General features: G+C 41.2%; 1 protein-coding gene across 1 annotated transcript; it reads right to left on the reverse strand.

Moving 5' to 3' along the window:
- Window positions 1–2,565: 2,565 nt before the first annotated feature.
- On the reverse strand, window positions 2,566–15,167 carry LOC133389407 (transmembrane 4 L6 family member 18-like). Its single transcript, XM_061637009.1, has 5 exons — window positions 14,647–15,167; window positions 11,490–11,579; window positions 8,709–8,851; window positions 5,157–5,337; window positions 2,566–2,781 (listed from the first exon to the last, which is right to left on the reverse strand). The coding sequence occupies exons 1-5, from the start codon at window positions 14,821–14,823 to the stop codon at window positions 2,767–2,769; spliced, it is 606 nt and encodes a 201-aa protein (XP_061492993.1). The 5' UTR covers window positions 14,824–15,167; the 3' UTR covers window positions 2,566–2,766.
- Between the last annotated feature and the right edge of the window lie 859 nt (window positions 15,168–16,026).

The following is a 16,026-nucleotide window of genomic DNA, read 5'->3' on the forward strand; positions in this document are numbered from 1 at the left end:
AATACTCTTTCTATGGAGTTGAAAATATATAATGAAAACATATATAAAACATAGATAAGACAGGTAAGAGTTGGGTAAAATAAATACCCTCACCCCATTGTTTTATTTTATAACCTGAATCTTAAATGACAACAGTTTTGTTATGAAAGACAAGAAAATGACCCTTTTAAGGTCATGGTTGCATTCAAATAATTTGTTTTAATGTGGTTGTTGTCTCTTCTGTGTTTATTATACTAGCTGGTGCCTGAACAGAAAATGATGTTATTTCCTTTCATTACCCTTCCTTCCTCAACCTGACCCTGACACAAAGGAGTCATTCACCAAAAAGAGTTTGTGCAGTGCTGGAAGGTTTTTGTTTGTTTTTGGTCTGAACACAAATTGAAAATATGATGTTGCATTTTCCACAAGTTATTGCTAATGTACAGTCTCAGAGCTAGGAGTCCTAAAAATACGGCAACTGGTCAATTAAGTAGACCCTACACTTCATTTGGCCACATGCACACCAACTCATGGTGTAGTGATGTTTCGATATCGCTACAGGATGCAAGAATGAAAAGAGATATAGATCAGTGTAGAGAGCTGTGTGAGTAACTTGAGAAATGAGCATTGAGGCTGCAGTGAAATGTGAGCAAATGTCTCTGTTTACTATGAGGCATCTATGGGAGCAGTGGGAGGCATCTTTTCTCTCCCCCCCCCACTGCTTTTTGTTAAAACTTTGGCAGCTGGAGTGTTAAGAAAGAAAGAAAGAAAGAAAGAAAGAAAGAAAGAAAGAAAGAAAGAAAGAAAGAAAGAAAGAAAGAAAGAAAGAAAGAAAAGCCTTCCACCAACATTAGCAAACCAGTTTGCTTACCCAGGAAAAATAGAACCCTATGCCACTTGCCACCTGCAGATTGCTGAGCTAGATGCAGCCAATTTAATACAGTCCTAAAGCAAACATAACCCATTGGAAACCCTCACTAGGACAAGGATATGATTTCTCAGAAAGCTTCATTTAGCATCATTTTGAAGCTTCGTCTCTCTTTTATCGCTGACCTGGATTGATATAGGGCCAGTCTGCATCGGAGAAAATCTCATTAAAATATTCAGTTGCAGTTCTTCTTCTGTTATGTCTGCAAATGTCCCCCAAATGAGATTGCATTTCCCATCAGCAGCAAAGCTCACTTGCACTTCCTAATATCATATCTGACTGAAAGTCCAAGGACACTTAGTGCATTGCAGTTATCTGTGTATGGTACTGATAATGGTACAGTGGTTGGGCAACCCGGTCTCTTTACATTTTGAGAGCAGCTTTGCAAAACCCTACCAGAAATTATGGGTTTTATCGGAACATAGGAAGCTGCCTTATACTGAAAAAGACTATTGGTCCATCTAGCTAAGTATTGTCTACACTGACTGGCAGTGGCTGTCCAGGATTTCAGGCAGGAATCTCTCCCAGCCCTCCCTGGAAATGCTGGGGATTGAACCTGGAACCTTCTGCATGCAAGGCAGATGTTCTGCCACTGAGCTATGGCCCTTTCCCCAACCAAGGGCTACTCAGAGTAGACCCACTGAAATTAGTGGCCCTAAGTTAGTCATATCCATTCAATCCGGTGTATCTACTCTTAGTATAAATAACACTGGATGCTGTAACAACTATAAAAAACAAATTTGCTCCGTCATCTATGGGATGACAAAGGATGGAAGAATCTGTTGATCTCGGTTCCCCCTTTTTTCACTTTTTCAGTCTTAAGGTTTCTGCAGCAATGTGCTTAAAAAAAACCTCATGAAAATTCTTCAGCATTACAATGCAAATTTATCCTAACACATTTTTGTCTGCAGTTTTGACTAATGTGCATCTTTTTGCAAGCAATTCCTCCTAATGCATTTTTGTATGTTATTTTCATAAATATATTCATTTTTATGCATATTTTCCACAACTACATGCATTTGTAAACACCGTTTGATTGGAGAACTGCATCGCAAAATTCAGAAAAGTAGCAATTTTGGAGGATGGTTATGTCTTAGTTTTCATATTATTTCAGAAAATGTGGATCTGATAAATTCAGCTTTAAATGTGAACTGAACTGAATTTCTTCCCCATCCCTAAGGGCAACCCTTCAAATATCTGAAGATGGCTATCATGTAGCATCTTAATAAATTGGCTCTTCTCCAGGTGAAACATACATCCAGCTCTATCAACCTTTCCTCAAAGGACTTGGCCTCCAGGTCCTTCACCGTCTTTGCTGCCCTCCTCTGGCCACATTCCAGTTTGTAAGCGTAGATGTTCTTCATTTAAGAAAATTAGGGAGACACTCAGAGGTACTTCTCCCTGAGGTAATAAACCTGTTTCTGGGCTGTCCCACTTCAAACAATTCACGCGACGGAATGCTTTCACATATAAAATAAATTCCCTGCACAAAGAAAGCTAGATGCCAGGCTCTAGAACTCTTCCCCCTTACATCTATTTATCAGTGGTGTTTTTATTGGGGGGGGGATTTGATCATGTGAACCCACACTCCAGAATCTCTCCATCACCTCAATAAGAATTAGGCCTCTGTTGCAGCTGTTCACAACAATATGACCACATTATTATTATGAACCAAATATTTATTCATGTTGCATCTAACATATGTTAGGTAGGTGCTTTACCATCTGCAAATACAAAAGGTCCCTGCCCAAGGGGGCTCACAGTTTAAATAGCCAGGAGAAGAAGGGATGGAAGCAGTGTGTGTGTATGATCAGAGACATGTCAGCATGTCGGCATCTGTGCGTCTTTTCCCATGATTGTCAGATCTGTGCAGGCTACAGAAAAGAACAGAAAGAGGTCAACTTTTAACTTACAAGTACTGTGATCCACGGATCAGAATTTGGATGTGTCAGTTATATACTATGCACTGAAAGTCCCAGGCCAGAAATACATAAAACTAAAGCCAAAGTAAATAATAATATTAAAACAGGCCAACATAAATTCCATACAAATAAAATAGCAGCAGCTATAAAAAACCCAATTCAGAAAGCCTGAGCAAAGAGTTGCACCTTCATTTAACAATGAAACCCCTATGCACCATTTCATTGGTTTTACTCTAGCTTGAATTCTTTGCTTGGTTAGGGTTGGCATTGGGAAAAGCAGGGCTCTTATGCCTTTAACCGCTGTGTGGCAGGCAGAAATTAAACTGTGCAAGCCTTTTTTTAGTATGGAAATCAATGGTAGGGAAAGCTTCCCCTGTTCATATTCTATCTGTCAAATATCTTATTACTTGTGTCTGGCCCCTGATTTATTTTTGGTCCATCCACCCCCACCTGCAAAAGAGGGTATAGATTTGCATATGGCATAAAGTACATGCAAATTTTAAACAAATTTGTGTCTTTTGCAAGTGCAGTAGAGGGCCCAATCCATGTACAGTGTACTGAGCCCAGAAAATTCCATTGGCACCCCTGACGAATCAGCAGCTAAGGTGTGGTGATACACATTTCAGAGGGGAGGTCATTCCAGGGGCATGGGGCTACCACCGAAAAACCCCACCCAATGGATCTCATTGGATGTGGGGACCATTAATAGGGCTTCCCTCACAGATCTTAACAGACAGGCAGGGCAATATGGGAGAAGACATGCTTTCAGGTACTTGGGACCTAGGTCGGTTAGGGCTTTAACTGTCAGCATAAAGCACCTTAAAATCAATGTAAACATGCTTCATTCCCATGCATAGAGAAGAAGGTAAAGCTATAAGTTACCCCTTTCTTTATGAAATGGCTAGCGTTTCTGTGGGTTGGCCCCTATATTTCCTATATGTCAAACTAAAATGGCCTCAAGCCATCTCTTTCATGTACAAACACAGGATTGAGGGTTCTTGTTGCGCTGTGTGTAATTTGTGTGCTTAATTTCGTTTAAAGGAGCACCACAACAGCAGAGTAACAGCAGATGTTGAAATGTGAGTGTGCTAGCATGTGCCTGCGTTTGCCTAAGAAAGCAGGCTTTTACCCTGCATCAGCATCACTGAGACTGGAGACTTAGTAAAATAAGAAAAGCTACTTTATTTATAGAAATACATTGTAGATAGAAAAGCAAACCTAGTTCTAACTAACTAAGTCAGAGGCGTAACGCCCAGGTGCAGGAGTTAGCCCCATGCTTGGAGAGAGCAGAGACAAAGGGATGTCTCCTTTCTCCTGGACAGCCGGAGGACAAAGGAATGGAAAGGGCAGAAGGAGGAGGGGCGGGTAAGCTTCCCTAAAGACGTCACAGTCTAGCAACAGAAGGAATTCAGTGAGAGCATCACAGGTAAAGGTAAACAAGCCTATCCATCTGAAGATTCCTAGCTCTATCTTCCCTCTGGAGCACAAACAAAAGAACAAAACAGGAGTTGCTCTTGCCCCACTTCCAACAGTTCTTGCGTACTCTCCTAGTCCGTATCTATACAGACAACTTATATGACAAACGTTATGGTTTTTGCCAGCAGTTTGGTCTGTCTAGGCAAACTACAGTTGAGGTCCCACCAAAGACCAAAGACCATACTAAGGTTTAGGGACATCTCAGGAAAAATAATGGGACGTCAACAGCAGAACATCTTTATAAATCATGTAATATTTATTCTTTATATATTCATTTCATACATACAAGTATATGTGTATCTGGCTTCAGCCCATAAATCAGAATCACATAGGTCAGAGTCAAAGTCCTGACTAGTTGTAGCTCACAGTGGCATTCATAATGCTTACAGTAGCCTTAGCCAGTAGCTCTTTTATTTATTACAGCTCAGGCATATATAATATTAGGCTTCTACATTTAGTATACATTTGGTGCAGGGAAGGAAGGGAAGGGACCCTGTTCCTCTCACCATCTTAGAGTCAGAGGATGGTTCTTGAGCTATACAGTTGTGCCATGCAAGGGATGGCAAGCAAGCACCAATACAGAGACATCCTGGGCTCCTCCCGGGAGGAAGGGCGGGATATAAATCAAATAATAAATAAATAAATAATCCTTGTTGATCAGTAGTAGCATTGTTTATAAAACTCCTATTGCAGTACTGGCAAAAACAGAATTGAGGGCAGCTGGCAAACTTACATCCTCTAATGTGTGCTCTTCAAATGCTGTATAGAAGAGCATTTGGCCATAGAACTACGAGAATGGTATAGACCAGTTGTTACTTTAAAAAATGCAGCTTCCAAAATTATTCTTTTACCTGAACAAAGACAGGATAGGTCCCACACAGTATCTGCTTTAACTCTGCAAACACTTTTAGAAAGCAGATCAACATTTGGAGGCCGCTAAGAGCTATCAGAATAGAAAACAAAATGATGTTCCATTCCACAACGTAAGCGGGTTCAGAGCATTCAGACCAGGAAGTGTGATCCATGAGGTACCTATCAGAGAAACAGCAGCATAAAGAAATTAGAACCTATTATTGTAGACTTACCTAAAGGCCTGTCAAGTTTGGCAGGAGGGGGAAGGATGGACAGTTTCAGTCCCCATTCAGAATGCTAGCCACATTACTCCCCATCTTCCCATCCATCTGTGAGGCCATTTCCACAAGGGAAAGAAACTGAGCCAGGCCTGCTATTCGAAACCTAACCTTGTTTCTAGCTCCTTGAACCAGCCAGAATGTCCATATCCCTCCTCCCTTCCTCTTTCAACCATGGCTCCTGGGGAGGGGGCTCCCATCCCTTATAATCGTAGAGCCTCTTTCTCCAGGAGTGAGTAATGTTACTCCCCTATATAGTATCTCCATTGGTGGTGGATGGACAGGGCCAGCTTTGCTATCAGGTAGAATGGGGCAATTGTCTAAGGTAGCAGATGCTGGGAAGCAGCAATGACATCCCCCCAGGTTGGGAGCCGATGCTGCCACGGATTGCAGAAAGGAGTGCTACCCACCCACCCTAAGGAAGGGCCCTTCAGGGGCCCCCAGGCAGGGCCCAACCTGGCCACCCTCTGGCACCGGCCCTGGCAGGGGAAGTAGTCATTCACTTACATGGAAAGACATACATGCGCTCAGAGACACCCTTAATGTGTAGGCTAAGCCCCCACATGCAATGAATGAGAAGTAGGTTTTGTTTTCTCAAATTGCAGCATGTTTAACTTTGTCCCATATCACTCCATGGGATGTTGAAAACTAAGCTGGATCTGAACTACATAGCCCTGCTGTAGATACTATTTCTTAGGTCTAGCTCTCTTCCCACAAACAGTAAGTAAGAGAGGTAAAGAACCCATTTAGGTTGTGACCCTGTAGACTGCAGATAGGAATTCACATGACTGAATGCTCTTCCATGCAAAAATATATCCTATATATAGAAAAATATAAGTGACCGAGAAAGGTTCCAGACAGGCCTTCTCTCTGACATGCCAGTTTTTTATGTGCAAGGAAAAATTGTGTAAGGAAGAGCAGTCAATCACTGAGTCCCCATGTGCATTATAGAGTGCTATAGAAACACTGGTTTAGTACCTCATTTGCTGTTTTTGAGAACTAGACCTCTGTAACCAAGCCTTCAGGCATTCCAAATAGGGGTAATTAAACTTATAAGGGGGCACCAGAATGACTGCACTAGCTTCCCCCACCAGCCCACCCCCATTGCCTTCCAATACATGGAAGGCAGCTGTCTGCAGGCAAAGGCCCTTTTGTATCAATGAAGGCTCCCCGCACATTGTGCAACAGAGGTGGATAACTTTTTCAGCCCTAGGGCCACATTCCTTTGTGGGGAAACTTCAAGGGAGAGCATGCAAGTTTAGGGCAGGGACAAAGCCCAAAGTGGACAGAACAACAGATAGGATTCCAACCTTTGAACAATATCTATTTATTTATTTATTTATTACATTTATATACCGCCCCACAGCCGAAGCTCTCTGGGCGGTTTACAGCAATAGGCTCCATTTTGCCCCCACATAAATCTGAGGTTTCTCCACACACACACAAACCTTTTTTTTCTTCAACCAGGAAACAAGAGGCATTGTTCAAAGACTCATTCTGTGTGGTTTGGGGTGGGAGATGGGGCCACATAGAGAGGCCTCGAGGGCCACATTCAGCCCCCAGGCCTGAGGTTCCCCAGCCCTGTTTTAGAACCTTGGAAAAGCAGGATTTAAAATGCACAGAGGGCCTCCACAGATACATAATTCTCCCCACAGCAGACAGTCACTTTCCATGACTTGGACAATGATGGAAATGGCAACTGAGAGGGATGGAGCTAGTGTGTTCATCCCCACTGGCCTCTTTGCACCTGAAAAGGGCTACAGTCATGCTAAAATATGACAGACTGTGGGGGCTGGTTCATATATTTCATATAACTGGTTGAATGCTTGGGCTAGTTAACTAACTGATGAGCTCACAAACTCACTCACACACTGGGATATCACAATTGTAAGGACCAAACTACATTTTACATGCAGCTGAGTGTACTGTATATCTCAGATATTTACTTTTGTTTAACAGAAATCAATTTCTGGGGCTATGGGTTTCAGTGGAGAAATATTAGGGGCAGGGTTTTTTTCCTGCTCAAAATTCCCCCCAGCTGCTTTTCATCCTCTCTTTTTCCTCATAGGGAGAAAAAAATAGCTGGTGGCTATGCTTTTAGCTAAAAAAAATATTGGAGAAATTTTGTATATCTCCCAGTCAAAGTACATTTCAAAATGCACTGGTCAGGCTGCATCTGGAGTATTGTCCTAAGCACATGGCTTCTTCCAAAGAATCCTGGGAACTATAGTTTGCCCCACACAGAGCTACAATTCCCAGCACCCTTAACCAATTTAAGTTCCCAGCAGTCTTTGGTTGGGGAGGAATGTGCTTTAAATATATGGTGTGCACGCAGCCAGTCCTTTCAGTTATGATTGAAAGACCTGGTCTGTTTAGGCTGAAGAAAATAAGTTTAAAGGGCGACAGGATCTTCAAATATCCAAAGAGCTGCTAGGTAAAAGATGGAGTAGCTCCAGGATGGAACCATAAGAACAAAAGAAGAGTCCTGCTGGATCATGCCAAGTGCCCATCTAGTCCAGCACTCTGTTCTCACAGTGGCCAACCAGAGAGAGCCTCAACGCAACAATGCTTTCCCCACCTGCAACTCCCAGTAACTGGTATTTGGAGGCATGCTGTCTCCAACAGTGGAGGTAGAAGAACCCAGGAAAGCAGATTTTGGCTAAACAAGAAGGAATATCAGCAGCAGCTGGTGGGGAGGCACTTACCTGGCCTCCCAGCACTGGTATTGCTGTGTTCTACAGGGAGGGGTGAGGCACTGGAGCGGTCAGTGCAGTAGAGGTAATCTGGTGGTCCTGTCGGGGCATCTGCACCATACCAACTTTCCCACCACCCTCCGTCCCAGTAAGCTGTAGCTACACCAGTGCCAGGAGCCCAGGTCCTCCCCTCCCTACCGGCCACTTCTCAGATAAACATCTTAATGGTAAGAGCTATTTGAAAGTAGAACAGACTGCCTCAGGATATGGTAGTCTCCTTTGTTGGAGCTATTTAAGCAGAGGCTGAATGGCCATCTGTCAGGAATGCTATAGTTGCAAGATTCCTGTACTGAGCAGAGGGATGGACTAGATGTCCTCCAAGATCCCTTCCAACTCTTAAATTCCATGATTCTAGGAATGGGACAGCTATAAAAATGTAAAGGAGCAGAAGCTGTTATGAAACCTACAAATCACAGAGCCAAATGGAAATCCAGAGGCACATGGAAAGATGCCATTTCAATATTTGGCCAAGGATATAAATATACCTACAGTTGCCCCAAGAGATAGTGATCTTTCTTACCAGCCCACAGTGTCTTTGAAGGCATACTCCCAGCCAGCTGAAGTTCTGCAGTACGGGCCTTGTACTAAGCCCAAAATAGATATGATCAGACTATATCCAGAGAACGCAATGCCTAGCAGGGCAAGCACAACTGAAATGAAACGCTGCATTAAAGAGAGCACAATGTTATCTTTATAAGGGTGAAGGAAGTCCATCATTTCAATCTCATGAGAAAAGTGTTTCACCTGATCCTTCATACTAACTGAGCACAGAAAGTGTCCAGTAACTGAGGAGCCAGGGGAAAAATGAAAATAATAGTACTGATTAGAGTGAACGTTGACAGGCAATACTATTTCTCTCTCGAAACAGTATTCTCTGTTCTAACAATACACTTCTGCTTTGTTGGAAGTGGGGGGGATGTTATAACTACAACATAAGCAAACTGCAAGAAAGGAGACATTGTCCATATAATTTTCTTAACTCAGCTTTGCTGGCAAAAAGGTGCACTAGCCGCTTGGCTTGATTTGTTGTTGTCAACATTCTCAATTATGGGAGAATTTAGAGAGAGAAAAACAAGATGCAAAATTATAGAACCCAGCAGCTGAATGTTAAGGTAACCATTATCAACAAGATTTATGGTCTAGTTGTTTTTAATTAGATCTCTAAGGTTGCAATCCTATACCCACTTAACAAGGGAGGAAGCCTCGTTGAACTTGATGATATTTACTATATTATATTACTATACTTATACTTACTAAGCGTATATAAGATTGTGCTGTGAGTCACATTTCAAAAGCAAAGCTAAAAGATTTTTGTGGCTCAACACTTCAAATGGTCTTAATTTTGCCAAATTTGCAGGGTTCTTCCAGTCTTCAGAATGATAATAATACTTAGCATTTATATAGCATTTTACAGCATTTCAAATACTTTATCTCAATAATCCTAACCATAATCCTGTAAGGTAGATCCATATTATTATCATCTCCATATGTCACATAGCAGACTGAAAATCAGAGACAGTGACTTGCCATGCAAGTTAGTTCATGGCAGATACAAGGACTGACACAGACCTTCAGTTCGGACTCTTCAGTCACTGAACTAGCTCTCTTGTTAAAACTGATGGTTCTTTAGGAACATAGGATGCTGCGTTAAACCAAGTCAGGCCATTGGTCCATCTAGCTCAGTACTGTCTACACTGACTGGCAGTGACTCTTCAGGATTTTAGGCAAGGGACATTCTACCTGGCATAGGCATGGGGGAGAAATTTGATTCAGCTGATCAAATAAGTATTGCACAGATTCAAGTGTAGCCTGATAATTAATATCTCTTTCCCACTTTTCTGGTTTAATTCTGAAGTGCCAAATGGAAAGTCTCATTTGGATAGGAATGGGGAGAAATTCAGTCAGTTAACATTTAAAGCCAAATCGATCAAATCCACACTTTCCGAAGCAATATGAGAACCAAAACACAGCCATCCTTCAAAATTCACATATACAAATTTTGTAATGCAGTTCTCCAAGCAGACTATGTTTACAAAAATGCATATATTGGGGGGAAAGTGCATTAAAATGAATATAATGGTGAAAATAACATTCAAAAATGCATTATATTAGGATAAATTGCTTTGGAAAATGTGTATATTAGTCAAAACTACATACAAAAATATGTTTAGTAGAATTAATTCCCAGTAAAATGCTGAAGAATTTTCATGAGGATTTTTTTTTAAAAAAAATGCAGAATTACAGAAATGTTAACTAAATTTAAGATTGGAAAAATAAGAAACTGAGATAACTGAAGTTGACACATCATTTCATCTGGAGATGCCAAGAATTGAACCTGGGACCATCTGATGCTCTACTACGGAGTTACAGCACTTTTCTCATTCTATCTACCAACTTTCAGACATTGTATTCCCAATGTTTCCCTCATTTACCTTGCATAGGATTAAGCAAGTTTTGACAGCTGTTTTTAATCTTACAGTACACACATAGTCAAGAGTAGTGATTTGGCATGTTAATTTAATACTAACCAAGCTGTTTATGTGTATGAATACATAAGCGTTATTTTGTATATTTTTAATGGAAAAGCTTGCCTCTCACAATCAACCCAAATCCCCTCACAGAGCTGCAGTTCCCAGAGTGTTTTAAAACAAGCTATCCCTCTTCTTAGGGACCTCTGGAAATTGTAACTCTGTCAGCAGAATAGGGGTTTCCTAACAACTTTGAGCAGCCTTATCTATCTATAATTCCCAGGATTCCTTGGAGGAAACCATGACTGTTAAAGTGGCATAATAGTGCTTTAAATGTTTTGTGCAAATGGGGCCAACATCACATAACCTCCCCCCAAACAAATCAGAATGAATATTCGATAAATAATAACTGGTATCATCTAACCTCCCCGAAAACTTTGTGCAAACAAGTTAGGAAGAATGCTAAATTATTAAATTTCTATCCCGCCCTTCCTCACAGAAGGAGCCCAGGGCTGCAAGGTTGTCTGCAAGCACCCTGTGATTCACCCTCTAGGAATGAGAGTTTAGGCAGGAAGAAGTTGACAGGGATCCCAGTCTCTGATACTATTGGCATGGGGGGGTGAGAGGTTTCCGTCAATTTGAGAGTGACGGTAGCAATTCTTCCTGTTGTTGTTTTTTCTCCCCGAGAAGCTGTGGAGATCAGAAGTAAAGGTTCTGTTTCCTCTCCAATACAGAGTAAGGAAGGAAGCAAGAGCAGAAGAGGTCAGAAGTTAGAGTCAAAGGAGGGAGGAAGTTTCCAGCATAAATGCCACATGTGGAAGCAAGATACTCACCCTGTATGTCTTGGTACAGCTTTCACTTGGGCAGCATTTTCGGAAGGTGTCTCGATCCAAAATTATCAAAAGGGCTGCCAACAGAAGCATCTGGAAGAGCAGGAGTGGAAGTCACAGAGCAGATATTGAATCAAATCATGCTACATTCTTATAGACTCTATACAGCTGTACGTCTCTGAAAAGTGCTACAGTTTATTGTGTTTCTATCATATTGATATTGTGAGCTGCCTTGAGTAAGCTACACCCAAAAAGCACCATAGAAATTATTTCATAAATTAATAAATTCTGAACGGATAGTGCTGAACATCTGCTTTGCACAGGGTTAAAACACTGGACAAAGGCAAGATCTGAACTATTCATGAATATTTGGAAGGAAAAAATGCACATGATTAATTGCATAATTTCTCCCCACTTGTCAATATGCAGCTTATGATTGTCTCAAGTTTACAGTTACTTATGTTTATACATGCAGAAATCAAGCATGAGTTTTCTCATTCCAAAGATTACTAATAGTGTCAGTTTCTTCATATTTTCACTAATATATGCACTTGCAGCCTATTGTATTGATTTGCACAGGTTTTCCAGCTAAGATATGTGAACAGGATATCAGACTCCTTTCAACAGAAAAGTGCCCTTTTAAAACTCTTTTCCCCTTGTTTATTACTTAATTTTAATAGTGAACAACTTTCTTGCCATGCCTCTGGCTTTTTGTTTACATTTGTCCTTCAAAACTTTCAGCAAGATTTTTGTTATTTTTCAAAGAATGACTTGGAATGTTTTATGTGCTGGAAAAGTTCCAGTTTTTGTAGAAGGGCTTTGATTATATTCCACAGGATCATATAGATCCTGAAGCAAGTTCTGTTATAATGCATTTTCAGACAGGAAAATGGCCAAATCCAATAGTTGTCTATTCTGTTCGTTATGAGATTGAGTTGACTAGCTCCCATTGTCTCATCTTGAGGTCTGAGGTAAGATTGGGTAACCTGTGGATGATGCACGTAGTCCAGCAGCCCTGGAAGGAAAATTGATGGGATTCGGTATGGATTGGGATGGGGAAGTCAGGGTTCAGAATTTTGGTGGTGGATTTTATATGAAAGGTTATTTAATCCAAAGTGATTTCAGTTATAATAAAACTTCTTTGTTATCTCCAGCATATTTAGAGGCTCCTCATAATGTGAGGCCCTAAGCCATGGCTTACTTGGCTTGTTCCTAAATCTGGCACTGGTTAGCAGAATGTCTTAGAACTCAAGCAGGGAAAGGAAATGGGATGCACATTTTTAAAAAGCACATGGCGCCTCTCAATTTTGTTATTATTATTTTATAAATTTATATCTCACCTTTTCCCCAGAACTGGGATTCAAGGCAGCTTACAAAAATTAAAACAAATGCAGCTAAAAACATATAAATAAAACATACACAAGTTATAAATAAAATATAATTAAACTAACTATAAATTAAAACCATTTAAAACATAGCAATTTTTTAAAAAAATACAAATCAGTAAAAGCAGCACCCTATTTAATATGAAGCAATAGTGAAGAAACGCAGGCAGAGTGCCTTTCACAAATAAATGAGTAACCATAACCAGTACACATGCAGTTGAGAATTTCAGAAGTGGGAATTTATCTCCTTTTAGAAAGCAAGCACTGACATCCAGTTGTGTCTAGCACAGGTGAGGGGAACATTTGGCCCTCCAGATGTTGCAGAACTATAAGTCTCATCAGCCCCAGCAAGCATGGCCAATGGTTTGGGATGATGGGAGCTATAATTCAGCAACATTTGGAGGGCCAAAAGTTTCTCACAGTTGATCTAGAAGGTCTAACCAGCAATATATGAGATATTAAAAGTATATAGCAGATTCTGCTACAATATTAACCTAGGAACCTAGGAAGATGTCTTATACTGAGTCAGACCATTGGTCCTTTTTGCTCAGTATTGTCTACACTGACTAGTAGCACCTCTCCAGGATGTCAGACAGGGTTCTCTCCCAGCCCCACCTGCATATGCCAAGGACTTAAACTTGGACTTTCTGCATGCAAAGCAGATGCTGTGCCACTAAACTATGGGCCTCCCCCTACCTTGAGAAAATACCAAGGATAGTCACAATAAAGTCCCATCGAAATCCATTTAACTTTAGTTACACCCCAGTCCTGAGCTTATTTACATGAAAGTCCTGTTAAGTGCAATGGGGCATATTTTCTGATAAGCATTGTTGCCTTACGTAACAATGCACTTCAGTCCCACTGATCTGAACTGCTTTGATTATATGTTCAGAACAGAAAAGGATACAAAATGCTTTGAAATATGTAAGTGAACAAATAAATAATTTCATTTGTTTTTTGTTCCAACAAAACTTTGTTTACACATATTGGCTATGCTTGGTCATGTATCAATTTGTGTGCAAATAAGTGCATATGCTCATTAGTTCAAGTCTATGTCATACATTTAATAAATCATGCATATTTGGATCACAACCTAGGTTACTCTAGAGTAGGGATGGAAGGATATATCAATTTCAGTTCTCCCAGTTTCTCATTTTTCCACTCACACATTCATTTCTCCATATTTCTGCAGTAATTTGTGGATTTAAAAAAATCCTCATGAAAATTCATCAACATTTTAGTGATTTTTCCCAATAAACACATTTTTATATGGAGGCTTGACTAATGTACATATTTTTGCAAGTAATTTCTCCTAATATAGTGCATTTTTGCATGTCATTTAATATATTCATTTTTATGCACATTTTCCTTAAAATGTGGATTTTTGTGAACATTAGCTGAAAAAATCAGATAAGTGCAAATGGCTGTGTTTTGGTTCTCATATTGTCTTGGAAAGTGTGAATTTGATAGATTCACCTTTAGATATGAACTTAATCCAATTTGTCCACCATATCTACTCTAGAGTAAATGCCTTTCTTTGTTGTGGTCTTACCGTTAGTAAACAAACGTATATTAAAAACACTTCATATGAGGCACTCTTGATTTTGGGATACTCAGCACATGTTCTGCCTCTAAAATAAAGTCACTCTTCTTTGCATCTTTCTGCCTCCTCCTCCATACATTGCAAGATCAAACATGTTAACACCTTGCTGCAGGGATCACTAGAGAAGCAATTAGTTTAAAAAAATGCACACACAGAGAGAAGCCACACTTACCATAATACCAGAGAAACAGATTCCTTCAAAATACCACACATAGTTGGTGAGATTGTTGCTAGAGGCATACAACGTTTTCCCGTCAGGAAAATATAGCAGGATATTTATAACAATGCTCCAAAGTGCTAGGGGGATTAACAGGCAACTCAAGCAACCTCCACATTTTTGTAAGCCCATCTCAGAAGGCAGAAAAGGCAGTGGCCAAGTCCTCCCCCCCCCCAAGTTATCAAATGTTTCGGTTTCCTTTTTTCAGTTAAGTCATTTTGCATTGACAAGAACTGGTTGCTGGGATATGGTTCTTGCCAAACAAGCTCGGTGCTCAGCAAATGAAGGCTTTGCTGTTTGTAGAACAATAGACAAATGTCACTGGCCGGAGTACTTGTCTCATCCTTGAAAGGGGGGGTGTTCCTCTAAGGAACTTTGCCTCTAAATGGAATTCCCAGCTGGCCCCTCTCAGACCTCAATCAATCTTAGGAAGACAGGGTTTCTCCTAAATGAAAAAAAGACAGGACTGGATTATGTAAGGAGGACCTTGTGACTGGCTGCCTTTTGTCTTTCTTAGCAGCATGTGATTTGGTTGGTGTTTAATTGAGAGATGACCACCCAAGCTTAGGTTCCAAAGCTTAAGCTCACCTGGAAATCATGCTCTCCAGCCGGATGTGCCTAGTATGAGGTATGGTTGATTAGGAAGCCAAACTCATTAACTTATTTATTTATTTATTTATTAGTTTGTTTGCAGCCTATTGCCGAAATAAAACACAGACACCATTGCTTGGGTAAATAATGGGCCACTTTATTTAAACAGAATCAATTGAATAATGAACCTGCAGAAGGGAGATTAAGGGCGGGGCATTCTGGTGATCCAGGCAAAGCCTGTTAGCAGCTATCGGGCGACCATGCCCTGCCTGAGCCTGGGGCTGCCCTGTGCCAGCCCCCCAGCTCCAGCCACACCCTGAAGATGTGTAGGGGGTCCAACCCGCATCACCGCCCCTCGGAGCCCTGAAACTCTGAGCGGATGAGGCACGTTGGCCCCAAAGGCGGCCCGTACCCTGTCCCTGGGCCGTGTAGCCCTGAGCTGCAGGCCTCCGGACCGCCTGTCACCCCCAAAGGTGCCTAAAGGTGTCACCTAGCTGCCCTTTCCCTTTAACCTTTCCCCGCACTTCTTAGCCACAGAAGGGGGACAAGCCTCTGCTTAGTCCCCCTTTACCCCACACCCGATAAGAATCTGGTGTAAACCCTTCTGCAGGTCCCTTAGAAAGATGTCGTTGCCCGTGTCCGTCAAATGGACGCCGTCAGGCCGAAACAGCTCAAGCTTGTTGTGGCCCACCTCTGGGTGGTGGATGACAGAACCTCCCAAGTCCCTAAGGGCCCTCTGAATTT

This window comes from Rhineura floridana, chromosome 7 (assembly GCF_030035675.1).
Source record: "Rhineura floridana isolate rRhiFlo1 chromosome 7, rRhiFlo1.hap2, whole genome shotgun sequence".
In the NCBI taxonomy this organism is placed as follows: Eukaryota; Metazoa; Chordata; class Lepidosauria; order Squamata; family Rhineuridae; genus Rhineura; species Rhineura floridana.

Coding starts and splice junctions, on each gene's coding strand:
- LOC133389407 (XM_061637009.1), bottom strand. CDS start 14,823: ATGGGCTTACAAAAATGTGGAGGTTGCTTGAGTTGCCTGTTAATCCCC. Junction 8,852..11,489: donor GCTGTACCAAGACATACAGG/GTGAGTATCTTG, acceptor TCTTTAATGCAG/CGTTTCATTTCAGTTGTGCT. Junction 5,338..8,708: donor TTCAAAGACACTGTGGGCTG/GTAAGAAAGATC, acceptor TTTCTCTGATAG/GTACCTCATGGATCACACTT.